Source organism: Pelobates fuscus, chromosome 1, assembly GCF_036172605.1.
Source record: "Pelobates fuscus isolate aPelFus1 chromosome 1, aPelFus1.pri, whole genome shotgun sequence".
NCBI lineage: Eukaryota > Metazoa > Chordata > Amphibia > Anura > Pelobatidae > Pelobates > Pelobates fuscus.
Genome location: NC_086317.1, coordinates 474,093,110 through 474,116,160, shown reverse-complemented (window position 1 = coordinate 474,116,160; position 23,051 = coordinate 474,093,110). Strand labels below are relative to the sequence as shown.

Genomic DNA, 23,051 nt, shown 5'->3' with positions numbered 1-23,051 from the left:
AAATACTTGTTCAAACCTTAAGGCTGCTGGTTTAATATGATTCATCTGTTCGATATTGATAATCAGCCTTGGAAAATAATACCCACTATACTCTAGGCCAGAGCTTACTGAGAAATGATAGAATATTAAAGGACCACACCAGAAACATAAAGCTTGCTGAAGTGCTTTATGGGTGAGGAGTATCTTATTTTAACCCCAGTTTCTAAAAGTGCCGACTTAATGAGAAATTGGCACTTTTATAATTAGATCATCACCCCATCATTAGATTGGGTTCTCACCCAAGATTTGATGGTACATGGCCCTGCCCATCGTCCCTTTGATGCGGTGCAGTTGTCCTGTTCCCTTAGCAGAAAAACTCTCCCAAAGCATAATGTTTCCACCTCCATGTTTGACGGTGGGGATGGTGTTCTTGGGGTCATAGGCAGCATTCCTCCTCCTCCTCCAAACACAGCGAGTTGAGTTGATGCCAAAGAGCTCGATTCTGGTCTCATCTGACCACAACACATCACCCAGTTCACCTCTGAATCATTCAGATGTTCATCGGCAAACTTCAGACGAGTCTGTACATGTGCTTTCTTGATCAGGGGGACCTTGTGGCGCTGCAGGATTTCAGTCCTTCACGGCTTAGTGTGTTACCAATTGTTTTCTTGGTGACTGTGGACCCAGCAGCCTTGATCATTAACAAGATCCTCCTGTATAGTTCGGGGATGCTTTCTCACCGTTCTCATGATCATTGAAACTGCATGAGTTGGGATCTTGCATGGAGCACCAGACCGAAGGAGACTGACCGTTATTTTGTGTTTCTTCCATTTGTGAATAATCGTACCTGTTGTCACCTTCTCACCAAGCTGCTTGGTGATGGTCTTGTAGCCCATTCCAGCCTTGTGTAGGTCTACAATCTTGTCCCTGACATCCTTGGACAGCTCTTTGGTCTTGGCCATGGTGGAGAGTTTGGAATCTGATTGATTAATTGCTTTTGTGGACAGGTGTCTTTTATACAGGTAACAGGCTGAGATTATTAGCACTCCCTTTAAGAGAGTGCTCCTAATATCAGCTCGTTACCTGTATAAAAGACCCCTTGGAGCCATAAATCTTGCTGATTGATAGGGGATCAAATACTTATTCCACTCATTGACATGCAAATCAATTTATAACTTTATTGACATGCATTTTTGTGGATTGTTTTTTTGTTTTGTTCTGTCTCTCACTGTTAAAATACACCCACCCTTAAAATTATAAACTGATCATTTGTCAGTGGACAAACGTTCAAAATCAGCAGGGGTTCAAATACTCCTCCCCCCCCCAGATCTCAGGTCAGACACACACACGCCGGCGCGCATCCCAATGCAAAGTTTTAGAGGCTTTTTAATTAAACGGTCTCTTCCATGAAGGAGCCAAAATTACCTAAACAAACAGTCAGTTTACGATTTTAACAATATCCTTCAATATCCTTCAGTATCCTGAATGCAGGTTAAAATATCCTTGGTTCTGGAATGTTCCTTTCTGGTGCATAGACGTAAAGACGTAAAAGCCTCGGATTGTTTTCAGTGAAACGCGACATTCCATTAGATGTGCGTGGGTTTGTAACACCATATAAAGGACAGTAGGGGTCAGACTTTCCTTCCCATAGTAATCAGTATGAATCTGTAAACTGCATTTGAAATGTTGCAGGCTTTCCTAATGAGTTGCTTTAACTAGGTTTTGTGACCTGTGTTTGACTTCTGGATATTTACAGAATCACGCTACATTATTGTATTTTAAAGTTTACATTGGACAGACAATAGACGGGGAATGAGAATTTGTACATTAAAGTATACAGAAACAGAACCTTGTCAGTGTAGGAAAAGGGATGGACACAGGAAGAGTTAAAGCCTATTCACAGTGCAAATATACAATAACAACTGCAACAAAAACTTGATTTACAAGAAAGATTAAAGATAGATTATAGAAATCAACAGAGCTCAGTCGGCGTACCGGAGCATGGCGATCCTACCATGGGTGTGCAGTTGTTGTTGCACCATATTTCCCAGAATTCTCTATGGGATAACAAGGAAAACAATTCTTAACTTTTTCCCTGATGGATTATTGTAACATTGCATTCGTTCCATTATTATAGCACAATATAGATATGTACATGCCAGAAGGGTATCAAATCTCTTGGGCCAAATTTGCCAAAACAGTTACTGTTATTACTTCATTTTCACTTCTCTACACTTAACTGCAAACCCAAAGTTTTATTTTACAGTATTTATATAGACCACAACGAGTATTGTGGAGAATTGAAAAGAAAATTGCAAATATTAGGTTAATTTAGAAAAATTCCTCTATTTCCCCCCCAAGTTGGCCATATCCCCCTAGAATATGCAGAAGTCTTCTGAATTCTCAATGCTTCTCAGTTTATTAGATCAACCTACACGTACTATTATGGAGAGTCAACTGTATCATTTGATAATAGAATCTAGTTTCTGTGAAAGTGTTTGGTTTTTTTTTGTGGTTTTTTTCTTTATCCATTTTTTTTTTTTTGTCACATGCATTGTGTGTAAAATGTTCAAAATGTCCACTGACAACAGTAACTTGTCCTGTGACCCATGTATATCTGACTGTGTTATTTCATGAATATATAATTATTATTATTATTATTATTTCCATTTATATAGCGTCAACAGATTCTGTAGCGCTTTTCAATCTTATGAGAGGGGGATTTAACCCCTTAAGGACCGGCCTGTTTTTGCGATGTTTGTACGTTAAGGACCAGAGCAGTTTTAACACTTTTGTGGTGTTTGTGTTTAGCTGTAATTTTCCGCTCTCTCATTTACGGTTCCCATACAAGTTATATATTGTTTTTTTCACGACAAGAAGGGCTTTCTTTACATACCATTACTTGTATTATGTCATATATTGTATTAAAAAAATATGGTGAAAAATGTTAAAAAAACATGTTTTTGGACTTTTACTTGAAAAATCTTTTACTTATCTACAAAGCTAATGAAAAAAACTGCTAAATAGATTCAAAATTTTGTCCCGAGTTTAAAAACACCCAGTGTTTACATGCTTTATTGCTTTTTTTTGCAAGTTATAGGCCTATAAATACAAGTAGGAAATTGCTGTTTCAATATATATATATATTTTAAATGTATCAATAGTGACATTGTAACACTGTTATCTGTCATAAATGCCCAAAACACACCTAACATGTACATATTTTTTTAAAGTAGACAACCCAGGGTATTCAAAATGGGGTATGTCCAGTCTTTTTTAGTAGCCACCTAGTCACAAACACTGGCCAAAGTTAGCATTTATATTTGTTTGTGTGTTAAAAATGCAAAAAACGCTAACTTTGGCAAGTGTTTGTGACTAGGTGGCTACTAAAAAAGGCTGAACATACCCCATTTGCAATACCTTGGGTTGTCTTCTTTTGCAAATGGTATGCCATCATGGGGCTAATTCTCATTCCTTGGCTACCATACGCTCTCAAAGGCAACCTAACCAATCTGACAAATTTCAATAAAAAAAAAAAAAAAGTAAAATCAAGCCTTATATTTGACCCTGTAACTTTCACAAACACTATAAAACCTCTACATGTGGGGTACTGTTATACTCAGGAGACTTCGCTGAACACAAATATTAGTGTATCAGAACAGTAAAATATATCACAGCAATAATATCCTCAGTGAAAGAGCTGTTTGTGTGTGAAAAATGCAAAAAACTTCACTTTCACTGACAATATCATCGCTGTGATATGTTTTACTGTTTTGAAACACTAATATTTGTGTTCAGCGAAGTCTCCCGAGTAAAACAGTACCCCCATGTACAGCATTTAGGGTGTCATAGAAAGTTACAGGGTTAAACACAGTGCTAGCAAATTAAATTATCTGGACTTTTGGCCTGGGTTGGCAGGCAGGTCCCTCGAATTGCAATCATTAAAATTACTTAATTAGGTAAAAATATTACATAAATATGCACGTATAATTTTAATATATATACATATTTATATATTTGACGTCTACGTGTATATTTATGAAATTATTTATGTAATTATGTATGTGGACATATGTATATTTCGTATTATTTTTATTTATTTATACATAGATATATATATCATTACATTCTAAGTGTATTTTGATATAAATATATATATATCAATATCAAAATACTGTTAGAATAAAATTGCATATATATATATAATTTTTTTTTTTTTTTTTTTTTTAAATTCTTTATTTTTGTTGTGCATGAGTGAACATAACATCCTGCATCGTCACAATAACGAGTGCAGGAACTTGCAAATTTCACAATGAAACAGATTACATCAGAAATTACATCTTAAGAGTGATTACTTTGCTTCATTTTGTTGTGTCTGCACATTTTTTGTTAAGGTTAAGGTACAAAAGGTAACTGCATACGTTTTAAAAATAGCTAGGGCACACGTGATACATGCAGTTTCAATGTGTATAGGTATACTGTTGAAGCGGCAACTGTGAGAGACTCAGATATGTGCGGTTATGGTATGAGAAACCTAAACATATTACATGTCCATAAAACAACACACGTTTAACAGAGCGAGTTCAATTTTGCTAGTGTAGTTGTAGCGTCGTAAAAGCATTTGCAGGTTACACTGCTATTATATATGCTGTACTATAGGAAAGAAACATTTTAAAAAAGAAAACACGTAACAATTAACAATACTAGGGCTGTCCTATGCCACAAGGTAACGTTACTGCCTATTTCAAATGCTAATGCAAACAGTTGTGTTTTAATCGAAGAGATCTGCTTAGGTTTAAGTTAATCTAGTCATATTCATGCTTAATGTGTGCTTAATGTGAGGTCGCTTGATTTAAAAAAAAATTTCCCTCTCATTGGTCCCCTGTTTGGGCCGTTGGAAGGGTCGTGCAGGGATTAGTTGCTTAGACATTTATGGAAGATCCTCTGAGTAGTAAAAAATTATTAAAGCAAAAAGAAAAGGAAAAATAAAACAGGTGAAGAGTCCTTAGCTAGACCTTAGTCCCATTGCTGTGTGGTTCATCCGATGCCTTGGATGGGCTCCCCCTGCACTGTCTGCTGCAGCTGCGTTGCGGGTCTGCTCTGTGGGCCAGTGTACAGCATGCTATATATAATTTTTTTTTTAATTATTAAAAATTATTTTTCTTTTTTGTTATTTATTTTTATTAACATATTTGTATTTTATAATAATATATATATACCATATATATAGTTATTATATACCGTATATTGTATATATTCGTGTGTAATTTAAATATAAGTGTATTTTTATATTAATATACGTATATATAAATATAAAAATACACTTACTATGACTATATATATATATATATATATATATATATATATATATGATACATATACATATATTATATATAGATATAATACATGTATATATATCATTTTATATATATATATATACATATTATATTTTTTTTTACACTGATTGTTTTTTTTTTTTTACTTTATTTTCTGATTTTTCACTTGCAGGGAGACTGCCTGTCAGCACAGACAGTCCCCCTGCAGGCAGACACATGGACACCTATTGCGGTCATGTGATCGAGTGATCACATGGCCGTGGGGTCCTGATCTGCCGAGGGGGGACTGCCCGGGCAGACAGGCAGTCCCCCTGGACCGGGAGGAGAGCTGATCGCCGCCGTGGGACCGACGGCGATCAGGTAAGTTGCCCAAGACCGTTATGACGGTTCAGGACCGTCAGCGGTCCAAACGCACGTTTTACCGCTGACGGTCCTGAACCGTCAGCGGTCCTTAAGGGGTTAACTATAAATAGGACAATTACAAATATACTCACAGGAACAATAGGTTGAAGAGGACCCTGCTCAATCGAGCTTACATTCTATAGGAGGTGGGGTGTAAAACACATTAGGACATGGAATTTGCAGTCAAATAATGTGGGCTGCCCTTTAGGAGAGAGCAAGAGACAGGTATATGAGGTAGAGGTTACTCTGGGAGGCCATAAGCTTTCCCAAAGAGATGGGTTTTAAGGCACTTCTTAAAAGATGCAAGACTAGGGGAGAGTCTGATGGCGGTAGGCAGGCTATTTCCGTAGGAAGGAGCCGCCCGCGATAAGTCCTGCAAGCGTGAGTGGGCCGTACGGGTGCGGACAACGGACAGGAGGTGGTCACGGGCAGAGCGGAGAGACCGAGAAGGGACATACCTATGGATCTGTGAGGAGATATAAGAGGGACTAGAGTTGTTCAGTGCTTTATAGGTGTGAATTAGTACCTTGAATTGATTCCTATAGCATACAGATAGCCAATTAAGGACTGGCAGAGGGGTGAGGTGTGAGAGAACCGACTAGAGAGGAAAATCAGTCTAGCAGCAGCGTTCATTAGGGACTGTAGGGGTGCAATACGGCTTTTGGGAAGACCAATCAGGAGAGGGTTACAATAATCCATGCGGGAAATTACTAGAGCATGGACAAGCTCCTTGGTAGTATCTGGTGCAAGAAAGGGGCGGATGCGGGCTATGTTTTTAAGATGGAATCTACAGGATTTGGCAACATGCTGGATGTGAGGCTCAAAGGTGAGGCTCATGCTGGCTACATTTATAAAAGGAGATCAGTATCCGAAATGCTTGGCCAGTAAGTTGTATTAGAAACGAACAAAATCTAAGCAATTGTTTAACCCCTTAACGCCGTTACGGCGTGCTATGCCGTCACGGGTTAAGTGGGCTTTAACCCCTTAAGGACCAAACTTCTGGAATAAAAGGGAATCATGACATGTCAGACACGTCATGTGTCCTTAAGGGGTTAAAGCCGTTATGACGGCATAGCACGCCGTAACGGCTTGCAGCCCCAGGAGGTAAGATGTACTTACCTCCGCCGCGATCCGCTTCGGGAGGACTGCCTCACAGCCCAGGCAGCCCTCCCACGGCAAATCAGGCCCCCGGGGGCCATGTGATCGCTCTCAAAGAGCGATCACATGGCCCCCTATAGCTGGCTGTGGATCTGCCAGCAGGGGGACTGTTTGAAATATCAGACAGTCCCCCTGCTGGTGGGAAGTATAAAAAATAAATAAAACACAAGTGTAAAAATAAATTAAATATATTTATATATAATATGTATATATATTATATATATATATATATATATATATACATATTATATATATGTAACGTCATACAAAGTGTATTTTAATATTAATATAAGTATATATATATATATATATATTAATATTAAAATACACTTAGAATGACGTTACATATATATAATATGTATATATATTATATATATAATAGATGTACATATATATATATATTATATAAATACGTATAATTAAAATAATAAATAAATAAAATAATAAAATAAATAAATAAAATATTGAAACAAAATTTAATATAAATTATATATGCATATGTAATTTCATTCTAACTGTATTTTGTTATTAATATATATATATCGGTAACAAAATACACTTAGAATGACATTCTATATATATATCTATATATATATATATATATATGTGTATTAAGGCCTTTTGGCCTGTAATTGTGGGAGGGGCGTATGACACACCTCTTCCCTACTTAAGGGACACCCCTTACCTGGCTCCATATCGTTCGAGGTCAGCGCTGCATCATTTCCACTTCCGGGTCATCCAGACGCCATTTTACCTGATTACTCCATGAGGTTTTTTAAGCAGAGCTGTGTCAGGAATCCAGCCACAGGCTTTTCCGGCCTACCACCTTCTTTCTTCAATCCATCGCCGTGGATGGTGTCCAAGTGACTCACAAACTGTAAGTCAACCTACCCGTTATGCCAGGCATCAGTCCCACGGCACCATGCACGGGTCAGGTCCTCACTTTACGGCTGCATTTTGTCTAAGTCTGTTCTAAAACCATTGCATGTTCATGCATATCATTCGTTTAAACCCCTTACCGGTCTTTGGGTGTACTACAGGCTTCTTAGACATTATCGCATTTCATGTACAAACCAACGAACCACTGCATTTTCGCCTACACACTGACCCCTACCGGTCATTCAGTCTACTACAGGCTTCTCAGACATTATTGCATTTCATGTACAAACCATCGAACCACTGCATTTTCGCCTACACACTGACCCCTACCGGTCATTCGGTGTACTACAGGCTTCTCAGACATTATTGCATTTCATGTACAAACCAACGAACCACTGCATTTTCGCCTACACACTGACCCCTACCGGTCATTCGGTGTACTACAGGCTTCTCAGACATTATTGCATTTCATGTACAAACCATCGAACCACTGCATTTTCGCCTACACACTGACCCCTACCGGTCATTCGGTGTACTACAGGCTTCTCAGACATTATTGCATTTCATGTACAAACCAACGAACCACTGCATTTTCGCCTACACACTGACCCCTACCGGTCATTCGGTGTACTACAGGCTTCTCAGACATTATTGCATTTCATGTACAAACCAACGAACCACTGCATTTTCGCCTACACACTGACCCCTACCGGTCATTGGGTGTACTACAGGCTTCTCAGACATTATTGCATTTCATGTACAAACCATCGAACCACTGCATTTTCGCCTACACACTGACCCCTACCGGTCATTCAGTGTACTACAGGCTTCTCAGACATTATTGCATTTCATGTAAAAACCAACCTTGCTTCATTTAAACGATTGTCATTTCGGTTTGTGTTTTCTGGTCGGCACTTATTCATAGTATATTCTATGCACGATTGCTGTTCGCATTAAAATGCATACGGTTAAGCTATTCATGCTAACTTCTGTTTCCCTTCATACTAAGATTTGGTTATTCTGCTATGTATTCACATAGATCTTTTTCGTGAGTTACATTTCATGTATTTACATTTGGTTAAAAAGTTGCCTGGTTAAATAGACAGACCATTTTCATGCTATTTTTAAGGTATCACTTATTACATCAAGGGTATGAAACCAGCTAACATTTCTGTATAGACATTGGACTCCCACGCTTACTGGAGTTTTTTTTTATAATTATCCATTTCATTACAATTAAATCAGCCTACGTTACAGGCCTCATTTCTTTGTTGTTAACCATGACACAAGGATTTAATTCCTTTTCATGCATACTCGTGGTGAATCACATGTACTGATCCAACCAATCATACGTTTCCTGCACAGTTATCGGTTAAACTTTCAAATACTTATTTTACACGATCTTAGGTTGTCTATTTTGTTTCAGTTTGCTTATTATATATATATATATATATATATATATATGGTTTTAATAATAATAGTTATTTTATTTTACAATGCAGATATTACATGTATATTACTGTTATGGTTAGCCTACATTACGGCTCCTTTTTCTGCCATGCTCGTACGACATACCACGAGTTCAAGGACACGGTCCTATTTTCAAAGAGTATAATGGAGATATGATGTTATTACAACCATGTACATTACGATTACATGGCACTAACTATTCAGGCCATTTCTTATCATACTCATACGATATACCACGAGTATATAAGAACACGGTCCTACCTTCCACAGAGGGTTTCGGGTTGAATCACACGCATTGGTTCAACCACTCATACGTCACGTTACAACATTTTCTGCATAGATTGTCATTTCACATAATTTCACATGGCATTCACAAACTCAGGCCTTTTCTTGACACACTCAGGCGACGTAACACGAGTATTCAAGAACACGGCATATACGTCTCACAAGACTTTCGGTTTTTGAATCACACGTTCTGGTTCATACATTCATACGTCACTTTACAGCAACATTTATGATTCTGCATATTGTCACTTCACATTAAAAAGTCCCTTGCATTCCCAGATCAGTTTAGTGACATGCATATCATCTGATCACCTTCCATATATACACATTACACGGCCAATCCCCTGCTGCCAGGTATCGGACTCAGCGTAACGCTTGTCACCAAGCATGGGCAGTCAGGTCACTATCATACTCATAGATTTTACACCTCCCACACATACTGCTAGAAGCCTATACAGATTACACAGGTCTCACAGGATCCATTCTCACTCGATCCCTTTTTAGGTTTATCCAGGTTTTCATACCTGTCGAATCTCAAAACTTTATACATACTACCAGGTACGTAAGCCTGCTCACGTTGTAGTTCACATACGTTTCATTCTTCTAGGCCATAGAGTACTGGCAAGTTAGGGGTATAGGCCCAAATAGGTACCTCCCTTCTTGGCATTTCTGCCTATCGTTTAGTGGTCCGCGAGGCCAACACCCCGCCTCAACGTTTCGGAGGCAAACGCCATCGGGCCACACGTGAGTTAGCCGCCTCGCAATATTATAGAGAGGGCCTCACCTGTCACTCCCTCCCCCTGTTTTCTTTTACTATCACCGAGAGGCCTACGATTCCTGCCACTACGACGGGTGGCCTCAATAACCCCTCGCGCCAACTCATAGACAGAGCCTCTCATAGCCACTTGGCAACTAGCAGGGCCTCACCTGTCACAAACAAGATTAATTTTTCGCCTTTCAGGCCTAGTTAGCCTGCCAGTATCACCCCTGGGGAATCGGTCACTACACCCCTTACCATGGCTGGGTCGGCCGCTGCGACCCCTCCAGCACTGGTTGAGTTGCAATCACTTTCTCCAGCCATCTGTTTCAGGGCACATGCTAAATCTGTGTCCAAATAAAATGTATCCCAAAACTATACTTAACATCAATAAACATTTCTGTACTTACGACATTACTGCCACATCATCCATCTAGACATTTGGTAGAATTCATTATCTCGGGTCTATCAGAAGGATTCACACAGGCCTCATACACATGCCTTCCGGAATCCTGGAATGTCTTAATTTACAATCCGCACAACAAACCCTACAGCGGTGGAGGCACTCATAGCCAGGAAGTGGCAGAGGACTTCCTATGGGGGCCCTTCCAGTCCCCTCCGTTCACCACATGGCGGACAAACCCCATCAGTATTGTCACGGGGAAATCTTCTCACAAACAGAGACTTATCATTGATCTATCAACACCTCACACCTCTGCCACTCCTAGTCTGAACTCCCTCATACCCTCTGAGGAATTTTCACTGCAATATTCCACCATAGATCACGCCATTACGGCTATCATGCAGGCAGGGGCCGGAGCATGGCTCAGTAAGACTGATATCACAAAGCTTTCAAGTTACTGCCTATCCACCCTACACTGTGTCACCTGCATGGTATCAAGTGGGCAGGGAACTACTATTTTGCTCACGTTTAACATTTAGGTTCCAAAGTAGTCCGGCCATTTTCGACGTATTCGCCGAAACCCTATGCTGGTTTTATTAAATATAGCCAGATGCCCTACAGTTATACATTATCTGGATGATTTCTTACTGGTCGAGGAGAATATTTCCCCTCCCAGTAGCCTAAAAGAAACCATCAGTCTATTCGAACAGGTGGGTGTCCCAGTCTCCTCCACCAAGACTGAAGGACCAGATACCTTCATCACATTCCTGGGTATCATACTAGACTCAGCCACCATGCAAGCTAGCCTGCCACGCCCAAGGTAGAAAACATTCTGATCAACATAATCTCTACATACAACTCGGTACTTGCAACCGCAAGAATTACAGTCTCTGCTTGGGTCACTGAATTTTGCCATTCGCATCATACCTCAAGGCCGGGCTTTCATCTCACAACTCCTTTACATGTTTCCCACTTTTAGACATGATGGACACAGGTCACCCCTGGATACCCAAGCCACGGCAGGCGTAATTATGTGGAGAAAATTTTTAACCACCTTGAATGGTAAAAGCATGTTCCTTCCAAAATTGTCTGACTCCTCACCTACCATTTGGTCAGACGCGGCGTCTACCACAGGTTTTACAGCAATTTTTCAGGAACAAATGGCTTTAGGGCAGCTGGCCTTCAGAAGTTCAGGACCTGGAGGGTTTTTCCACTACATCAGCTCTGTTTGAGATATATCCCATCATGACGGTTGCCGTGGCATGGGTGCATTTATGGGCAGGTTCGTCTGTACGTTGCTACTCAGACAACCAAGTAACTTGTCACATTATAAACAAGGCCGATCCAAATCACTGACTATTATGAGATTCTTGAGGAAACTCACTTGGCTGGCTGCATGTCATAATTTTCTCTTGTTTTGTATTCATGTTCCAGGTGTATGTAACACTGCTGCTGACAATTTGTCTCGCTTTAATTTCCAGGCTTTTCGTCAAATACTCCCGTCAGCCGCACTCACAGCCATGAACACCCCACTATTCCACCATCTAGTAATGGACTAGATGCTATTATGCAACATAGCAGAACATTGTCCCAATTAGCACTGTCTACTAATACCCGGGAAACTTACGATAGAGCTTTCATTTGATTTAAAGATTCCTTTCTGAACACAACATCTTACAACCTTTCATCGTGACATCCTGGTTGGGCTTTGCTTCTTTTTGCCACCTCAAACTCAAACTATCAAACAACACAATCAAACCATATCTGACAGGCATCCAACATCACATGCTAACTTTACAACCAGACAAATCAAGCGTCCTCCTACCAATTAAGAACATCCTTAGGGGTATTCAGAGATCCGAACCCCCACGTACGGCCCAGAAGCTACCCATAGATTTCCATATTTTTAAAGACTTATACAATTCACTAGATTTAAACCCTTTGCCAACAACACAAACCTCATCGTTAAAACCGCCATATACGTAGCCTTGTTTATGGTTTCTTGAGACCAAGAGAATTTACCGCCATCAGCACAACACAGTCCACTCACGTCCTACTTCATTCACACTTAACAAAACACATGGACTATTATATCTTGACTCTGCCTCACTCCAAAACCAGTCAACATGCACTTTCAGTAGAGGTTAAGTACTATCCTACTCACAACAGGTGGAGCCCCGTCAAACTACTGGACTCATATACCCAGCATAACAACGAACCACCATCTCAACCACTTTCAGTCTACAAGGTTCGGTACTCACTACCACCACCTTTATGACACACGTCAGGTCTTTACTTGCACAGCTGGGCCTCAAATCAGCTAACTATTCGGGCCACTCCTTCCGCATAGGAGCGGCCTCCACAGCATCCAGTGCAAACATTCCAGTTCATGTTATCAAGTCACTAGGGCGCTGGAAATCATCGGATTACTCTAGATACATACCTAACCCGGTACAAGAAGTAAGAAATGCCTTTCAAGACATGTCTGGTTAAAGTATGTATATTGCTGGTATGTAATAAATTTGATTTTCTACTTTTGCCCTCTTTATTTACAGGCCTACCTCATCGTCGGTTCCGGCACACCACAACCGACTTGCTCTTTTAATACCATCGTACACTTATCAGTGTTTGTATCTTCTGTACTATCATGAGCCCTTAACACAAGTATTAAGGCCTTTTGGCCTGTAATTGTGGGAGGGGCGTATGACACACCTCTTCCCTACTTAAGGGACACCCCTTACCTGGCTCCATATCGTTCGAGGTCAGCGCTGCATCACCCTCCCACCCACTCCTCATTATTAACTCCTTTTCTCTTTACATTTCTTCTTGGTGGGCCCTCTTTATTTACAGGCCTACCTCATCGTCGGTTCCGGCACACCACAACCGACTTGCTCTTTTAATACCATCGTACACTTATCAGTGTTTGTATCTTCTGTACTATCATGAGCCCTTAACACAAATATATATATACATATAATTACATAAAAGATTACATTAGTATACACGTAGAATTTAAATACCTATAAAAGCATATATATTAAAATTCTACATGTATATTTAAATAATCTTTTAACGTAATTATGTGATTTGATTAAAATTTGATTGACATGCCTGACAACACAGGGAGAAAGTGCAGAGAATTTAATTCGCAAGCACTATATTTGACACTGTAACTCTCCAAGACATCATAAAACCTGTACATAGGGGGTACTGTTTTACTCGGGAGACTTCGCTGAACTCAAATATTCGTGTTTCAAACTGGTAAATTGTATTACAACGATGATATTTTAAGTAAAAGTGAAGTTTTTTGCATTTTTTACAAGCGAACTGCACTTTTATGGTCTATATTATTGTTGTAATATGTTTTACTGTTTTAAAACACTAATATTTGTGTTTAGTGAAGTCTCCCGAGAATAACAGTACCCCCCATGTACAGGTTTTATGGTGTTTTGGAAAGTTAGAGAGTCACATATAAGGCTTGCATTTCATTTTTTTCACATTGAAATTTGCCAGATTGGTTATGTTGCCTTTGAGAGCGTATGGTAGCCCAGGAATGAGAATTACCCCCATGATGGCATACCATTTGCAAAAGTAGACAACCCGAGGTATTGCAAGTGGGGTATGTCCAGTCTTTCTTAGTAGCCACTTAGTCACAAACACTGGCCAAATATTCGTTTTTTGCTTTTTTCACACAAAAACAAATATGAACGCTAACTTTGGCCAGTGTTTGTGACTAAGTGGCTACTAAAAAAGACTAAACATACCCCACTTTCAATACCTTGGCTTGTCTACTTTTTCAAATGGTATGCCATTATGGGGGTAATTCTCATTCCTGGGCTACCACACCGTCTCAAAGGTAACATTACCAATCTGGCAAATTTCAATTTGAAAATGTAATGTTCTATATTTGACCCTGTAACTTTCCAAAACAACATAAAACCTGTTAATGGGGGGTACTGTTGTACTCGTGAGACATCGCTGACATCGCTGATTACAAATATGTGCACTTTTTTTGCAGTAAAACCGTATAACCGTATAACAGTATTATGACATTCACAGTTAAAATGTCAGACGGAAATGCAAATTTAAAAAAAAATCTTATTTTCTCAATTTTTTTTAACTTTTATTCATAATAAATGATGTTCCATATATGAATAGTTAATGATAGATTAAAGCCCTGTTTCTCCTGAACAAAATGATATATAATAAGTGTGGGTGCATATAATTTGAAAGAGGGGAACTACGGGTGAACAGACATCTAGCGCAAATTCCAGTTTTTGTTTACGTTTTGTTTTGATCAGAACGTGCACTATTGACTCCGTCCTGAAGGGGTTAATTTTTCCGGTTTGCATAGTTTTAGGGCTTTGTCATACATGTAAACAGGTGTCAGTTCTAGTTTGCTAGGCTAAAACTATTTTCTGGCATCCTGGTTCTGGACTCAGTGTTGATAAGGCTCTTCTTAGATGTCTAAAGTAGTCTTATACTGTAATATCACAATTGAGAAAATAAACCCAACATATTTAGACCCTGCTGATTAGGTTCTAGCCATGGGGCACCCTATTAAACTTTGATCTTCTGTTTTCTCCTAGCATCATTTGTTTTTTTTTGTCAATCTTTATTTTATTTGTGCAGAAGAAGAACACATAGGTTTGCACTACCACGACAGCTGGTGCAGACAAATTCGTAAACATATTATAACATTGGTATGGCCAGGGCTGCCATCAGAAATTTTGGCCCCCCCCCCCCCCGAGTTCGCCCACAGGGATGCAGTGTCTGCAGTGCCGGTGCAAGGATTTTTGCCGCCCTAGGCAAAAGTAAAGTTTGCCGCCCCCCCATGTGACATCACAGTGCCCCACCCATATGATCTGCCATGTTAATTAACACAGTGCTGCAGTGCCGCCGTGTTTACAATAAAAGGCCTGCAGGGACAGGCTATAGACACCAGAACCACTACATTAAGCTGCAGTGGTTCTGGGGACTATAGTGTCCCTTTAATGTGAGGTAAATTAGAGATTAGTGCCACGAATAATATACTAGATTGCCTACTTACAACCAGATGAGGATGATGATGGGCTTCAGCTGCCGTCTGGCTCCACTGGTCTGGTGTAGAACAGGCTCTCTGGAGGCGGTTTGTAACTGTGGTCACAAAAACCAATGTTCTGGGAGAACGGGAAGCAGCTCCATTTTTTGAGGGCCCTTTACACAGCTCAAGGTCTGGGTCCCAGGGTCCACCTTCATGTTCCACCAATGAGTTTGTTCACAGGGGTGTGTGTGTGTGGGGGGGGGGGATGTCCTGATGTGTGTAAGGAATGCATTGTGTGAATCTGTGTTTGTATGTGTAAGGGCTGCAAGGTAAGTTTGTGTATGTATGGGATGCAGTGTGTGTGTCTGTAAGGGATGCACTGAGTGTGTGGAAGGGGTGCATTGTGTGTTGCTGTGTGTAAGGGATGCATTGCTTGTGTATGTGTGTAATGCATTGTGTGTTTTTCTGTGTGCAAGGGGTGCATTGTGTGTGTGTGTGTGTGTGTGTGTGTGATGGATGTCAATCTCTCCCCCTACCCCCCGTCAATTTCCTTCTTCTCCCCCCCTCTCCAATTTCCTTCTTCTCCCCCTCCCTCTCATTTCCTTCCACCCCCCTCCAATTTCCTTCCTCTCCCCCTCCAATTTCCTTCCTCCCTCCCCCCTCAAATTTCCTTCCTCTCCCCCCTCCCTCAAATTTCCTTCCTCTCCCCCCTCAAATTTCCTCCCTTCCTCTCCCCCTCCCTCAAATTTCCTCCCTTCCTCCCCCCCTCAAATGTCCTCCCTTCCTCTCCCCCCCTCAAATTTCCTCCCTTCCTCTCCCTCCTCCCTCAAATTTCCTCCCTTCCTCTCCCCCCTCCCTCAAATTTCCTCCCTTCCTCTCCCCCCCCTCAAATTTCCTCCCTTCCTCTCCCCCTCCCTCAAATGTCCTCCCTTCCTCTCCCCCTCCCTCAAATGTCCTCCCTTCCTCTCCCCCTCCCTCAAATTTCCTCCCTTCCTCTCCCCCTCCCTCAAATTTCCTCCCTTCCTCTCCCCCCTCCCTCAAATTTCCTCCCTTCCTCTCCCCTCCCTCAAATTTCCTACCTCTCCCTCCCCTCCCTCAAATTTCCTACCTCTCCCTCCCCTCCCTCAAATTCCTACCTCTCCCTCCCCTCCCTCAAATTTCCTTCCTCTCCCCCCTTCAAATTTCCTCCCTTCCTCTCCCCCCCAAATTTCCTTCCTCTCCCCCCTTCAAATTTCCTCCCTTCCTTTTCCCCCCCCAAAAAATTTCCTTCCTCTCCCCCCTCCAAATTTCATCCCTCCCTCTCCCCCCTCACTCCCTCAAATTTCCTCCCTCCCTCTCCCCCCCTCACTCCCTCAAATTTCCTCCCTCCCTCTCCCCCTCCCCCACTCATTCAAATTTCCTCCCTGACACCCGGCGGGCGCGCGAGGGAGCACTCTCCCTGGCTGAGTGCCTCCTCTTCAGCTCCCTTGCGCGCCGCGTACTGATGCCGGAGCCGGAAGATGACGTCATCTTCCAGCTCCGGCATCAGTACGCGGCGCGCGAGGGAGCTGAAGAGGAAGCACTCAGAGGAGAGTGCTCCCTCGCGCGCCCGCCGGTTGTCAGCAGGGCCAGCCTCTGGGGGGCCCTGAGGTGACCGGCTGCTGGGCCCCCCAGGAGAAGAGGCTGGCCCAGTGGGTACATACCGGGGTCGCAGGGCCCCCTGCGACCCGGTATGTACCCACTGAATGTGGTTGTCATGCCCTGATGGCGGCCCTGGGTATGGCATCGATAACATAGCACATTTTTTGTTTGTAAGAGTCAAATTATGTAACAAGTCGAGTGTTGAACATGCTTCCATTGGATGGGGCATGCACAGTTTTTTGGTTATAAACAGGAGATAAACAGGATAGTACAATTCCCAGGTAGGTCTATCCAGCCAAAAATCTTGGTACAGGCTAGGTGCGGGCGTATATTGGAGAGTTTGGCTATGAGACCTGCTAGGTTAGTAACTTACACTAAAATCGCGATATAATACAAGGCTGTGTTGGTATTAAACACGCTTGACGCACATGAAAGGCATTCGTCCCGTGTAAATTGCTAAGAGGGCATCTATAGGTAGGTTGGGTAGTTAGGAGACCTGCCCATTAGGAGTTACAGGAGGTGCATGTACAACAATAGTTAGCACCATCCTATGTGATCGTCTATCTTTTATATTCTGTATTTTAGGTGTGCAGAGAAGCATATTCAATTAGACAGTGACATTTAATGTGAGAAACAAAATAAGCTATTACAAAGCATTGGTTAGGTCTCTGAGTGTCCAAGTAATATGCACGCTTTAAAAGATAAAATAATTAATCAAGAAACACAAACTAGCCATTTGTGATAGGACTCTATGATGAGAACCAAAACTGCTGGATCCTGGCTAGCAGGAAGATTTTTACAAGCTGATTTAAAGCAGTGAGTACGAAATTACCTGCTGAACATAAACATGCTAAATAAAACAGCCGAGTGACTAACAGTTGTAACTGCTCAGCAGGCCACCCCATGGTAACTGTGCTTCGAGTAGGCAAAGACAAAGTGAAAAGCAGTGAAAACATATATTAAAATAAACATATTTAAAATAACAGGCTAATAATGAAGGCGTCTACACTGGCAGAGCAGAGACTTCTATGGTAGCATAGTGGGATTCAGACTAGGGCTAGGCTAAACAAGAGTGCAATACATTGTGACTAGGAGAGTCTGCAGTTGGTATGAGAGGGTACCAAAGAAGCAGGGGTATGACCTCAGTGGGCCGCAGTTAGCCCACTCCTGTCATAGGATGGGAGCATCATTTGTTTTTAGCTAGTTGATCTGACTATTTGAAAGTGGATGAATATTGTGACTGGCACCAAATGCTCATATGGTTACATCGAACATCCTCTTAATAATAATAATAATAATAATAATAAGCATTACAAATAAGGTATTAGCACTGGATATCCTCATGATACATTTTTACCTGATTTTTTTTCTTCTTTATACTAATGAACAAACCACTATGTTCATGGGTTAAAATTGTGATGAAACATGACCATTGCTAACAATATGAAGATATATTTGGTTTTTGAAAATAACACTTCTGTTTTCTTTCACTTGTAGTGGGAGGACATTACTTCAGTGGCATCTGCCAAGTTACCAGGTCATCGAACCATGAACCCTTGCCCTGTGTATGATGCGTGGAGTGGGACAGTATTCCTCTTTTTCATCTGTGTTCGCACAAATAGTTCTGAAATGAGACAGATCTTCACTGGCAGGAATGCGGCCAGACTTTGCTTCGTAACAAGTAGTGATTATGGTAAAACTTGGAGCACGTTGCATGATCTTACTGAGGAAGTTGTAGGAAATGAGCTCAAGGACTGTGCCACACTAGCAGTGGGTCCTGGGCACGGCATTCAATCAACATCTGGAAGGTTGATAGTACCTGCTTACCTCTATTACATACACTCCCGCTTCTGCTGCCTTCCCATTCCTTGGAAAACAAAACCTCATTCTTTTATTTTCTACAGTAACGACCATGGTAAGAGCTGGCACAAAGGAAGTATCCTCTGGAAACAGAAGACAGGAGAGTGTGAGGTGGCAGAAGTGGCCCGCAACAACGGTACAAACCTCCTGTACTGCAGTGCAAGAACGAGGGAGCATTACCGTGTGGAAGCTATCAGTAACAGTCAAGAAATGGAATTTGGTGACTCTCATATTTGCAAGAGTCTGTGTGAACCTCCTACAGGCTGCCAGGGGAGTGTGGTGGCCTTCGAACCCCCAAAGGATAGCAGTGCCAACGAAGAACATGAGAAGAGCACAACGTCTTGGCTTCTGTATTCCCACCCAACCAGCAGGAAGAAGAGAGTGAACTTGGGAGTCTACTTAAACAAATCTACACTTGTACCTTCAGTCTGGACCCAACCCTGGATCATTAACAAAGGGCCAAGCGGATACTCAGACTTAGTAGTATGCCAAGATTCACATATTTTTGGGTGCCTATATGAGTGTGGCTTGAATGCATGTGAGAAAATCAACTTCATGAAGTTTACAATGGAAGAACTACTTAAGAATATATCAACCTTGTAAAGGTGCAGTCTACTCCTTCCTAGACAACCTGGCAAGCTTATTTGTCTTCATAGATGAATGGCAACATATTGACATAATAGACAAAGCTAGTTTCACCACTAGACTGCTTTCCCAGCATGTTTTGCAGGATAGGACTAGTGGGTTGAGTTGTACTTGTGGATACAAAGAATCTACATGCACATGCAATATTGCTTTCTTTAGAGGGAAGGACTGGATTTGGCGAGCTTTACAGCGCTATGTAGCACTTTATCGGCACATCATTGTAACTTATTACATAGTCTAACTGGGTAAAACTCATTAATTCAAGTGCGATGTATGGGGAAGTGAATTCTGAGTTAAATTCAGATTTTATGATGAAAACGGTGTATTGCAAGCATAGGTGGCTTGGAAAATCTTTCCATGTAATCTGTTTTAGTCTAACAGTTAAACACATTTTTAATTCTCATTCACACTTTAGTGAAGGACATTATTTTTTTTTTTTTTTATTAAGTTGTAACGTATCCCCTATACTCCAACTCAGTATATCGGCTGTAGTTCTCCCAAATCCCAAGTGAAGCTGTGATTAAAGTTCTGAGCTACCCAAACATCAGCCAAGACTTGATGAAGGGTACAAGAAGACTGGTTTATTGTGGCCAGCTTATATACACAGACCCCCAGCCGGGGGTCTCCCAGCAGTAACAGAGTGAACCACTCCCACAACACGCCCAGGAGTCTCTGTGCTTGGGAGATAATTTAGTGTACTTTGCTTAAATTAATTATCTCCCAGGCACAAGAGTTACAAAATATTAAACATAAACTATTAAAAATACATACAACACATATAGGAACCCCCACAAATATTATATACCCAGATAGCCTGGAGTTGTCTAAATAGCGCTCAGTTCCCACGAACACAGCCGAATCGCCACTGGGGTAACATTTTGTCCGACCGCACACGTGGCGTCTGCCTAAATTAGTTCCAGAGAAATAGTGGTAGCGGTCGGTCACTTTCGGGAGTTCCATACGAACAAACTGTCGAACACTTCCCCAGGCTCATAGCTAGCGATTGTTTGCCTTGTTTGTGCGAACAATCCTACCGAACAGGGCTCTCCTGGCTTGTCACGGAAAGAAGCAGTCGTTCGTGTGATTTTTACCGGTGTTCGCGAGGTCAAGTGTCCGACTTATAGTTCCAGACACTCAACGACCAAGTTTACCGCTGCCTGCGTTCATGCGACAAAATGGCCACCGTTTTCTCAAGCGCGTGTTGTTCCGTTATGCGAACGGCGGCCACACATGGAGAGCACTTAAGTCTGTGGTTTCTTTGTAGTTGGTAGTTTGGTAGATTGTAACTGCCAAACTGGGGAAATGTATTTGTGTTCAGGAAACTATATACCATGAACTAGGAGGGAAATGTCTTACAAACAGAAGGGAAAATAGTGAGTTGGTCACAATGTATATGGCCCATAGTTGGTGGGCAGGAGGCCAGCTTCCACACTTCTACAGAAGTTTGTGGCAAACGTCCAGGGTAAGGAGCGTTTGTCACATATTAAGTTATTTAGATGAGAGTCAATTCACTTTTGTTTTGGGGGAGGGGGAGAGCAGGGCCAGACTCTCATGGTGGAGAGAGGGTGAGCTAGCTCCTCTACTATCTTGATTAAAAATCATTCCTGTGGCCTCACTTGGCTCGCCAAAATACAGCAAGAGTAGGATTTGCTTACAAGTGTATATTAGAAATTCTGTAAATGCCGAGTTAAAAGTCACTTTCCAAAATAAGAAAAAAAGACTTTTAATTGGGCAAATATATAGCCATACATTTTTTCAGTGTGGAGACTGTCATAAACACTACCTGAAATCCAAAATGAGAATAGTTCAGTTCCTTAAAAAAAAATATTATGAAATCTCCCCTTGTAACATAATAAATACACTGATATTACTGGTAAAATGTAGGACAAAGAACAGTATACAGAGCAGAACATTACCTCGTGCCTGACGTATTTCGCATGTTACTAGCAACCAGCATTCTACAAAATATTGGTTAATTTTGCTGACAATAAAATTCCCTATTGTGTTTGAGCCCCATCTATTAAATCTAATACTGCACTTAGAATGGGACTAGCACAGTTATTAAAAAGGCTATCAAATATTTTTCAACATGCAAAAGATGTATCTCAAGTACGAAACTATTTTCTAAACTTAAGTCACGTGTAAGCTAACTAGATTTTAGATTTTAAAAAATAAAGTTCGTTTTTGGGGATTTTTAATATAAATTATTGATGTAAAACTATAACAGGCTTATTCACTAAAGTGAGTATTTAACGTGAATTCTCAGTGAATTTTAGACCAAGGTAGCCAAACTGGAAGAATTAGCTGACTTAGAACATGCTGTCAAAAATGTCATCTAACACTCATTTCCATCTAATGAAGGTTATTTAGCTACAGTCTTACCACCATGGTCTACAGGCTGACTTTAAACTACAGCGGAAACCACGAAGAGGTGCTTTACACAAGCTTTTGAACTTGGTATTTTTAAATGTTTTAAATTAACAATGCCCACCCAGCAATTACACATTTTTTTTCTACTATTTAGTCTCTTTAATTATGCTTTTTATTGTACAATACATTATGAAGTGTGCCAATGTTTGTTTACATAAAAATGTATAATGTAAACTTTTTTGTCAATTTTTTTTGTACATTTTTTAAAAATGCGTTTCTCTCTGGCAACTGGAGATCATGAACTAATTAATACTTTTTTTGCAACAGTTAGTTAAAGGGACACTCTAGGCACCCAGACAACTTCTGCCCATTGGAGTGGTCTGGGTGCCAACTCCCACTACCCTTAAACCTGCAAGTGTAATTATTGCAGTTTTCATAAACTGCAATAATTACTTTGCAGGGTTAACCTCTAGTGGCTGTCTACTAGAGGAGCAGTTAACCCTGCAATGTAATAATTGCAGTTTATGAAAATTGCAATAATTACACTTGCAGGGTTAAGGGTAGTGGGAGTTGGCACTAGACAGCCACTAGAGGGAACTTCCTGGTCTATAGCACAGGTTTTGCTTTAGCGTCGCTAAAATCCCCAAAGGAAAGCATTTGAAAGCAGCTTTCCTATGGGGAGGTCTAATGCACGCGCATTAGGTCTCATCCCACCGGCGTCCGTGAATGCGCAATTGGTCTCCCCCCCCCCCCCCCCCCCCGGCTGACGGTGGGGAGGAGTGTAGGCGGACCCTAAACCACCGCCAAAGGACATCGGCAGTGGTCTCAGGTAAGTCACTGAAGGGGTTTTCATCCCTTCAGCAA

At 41.2% G+C, this 23,051-nt stretch overlaps 1 protein-coding gene across 1 annotated transcript in view; it reads left to right on the top strand.

The window, feature by feature from the left end:
• LOC134572767 (sialidase-3-like) overlaps window positions 1-22,384 on the top strand; it is a 28,676-nt gene extending 6,292 nt beyond the window's left edge. Inside the window, exon 3 of the mRNA XM_063431950.1 lies at window positions 18,810-22,384. Coding sequence (XP_063288020.1) covers window positions 18,810-19,775 — 966 coding nt within the window. The 3' untranslated portion in view covers window positions 19,776-22,384. The remainder of the gene's footprint in view (window positions 1-18,809) is intronic.
• Window positions 22,385-23,051: the final 667 nt, after the last annotated feature.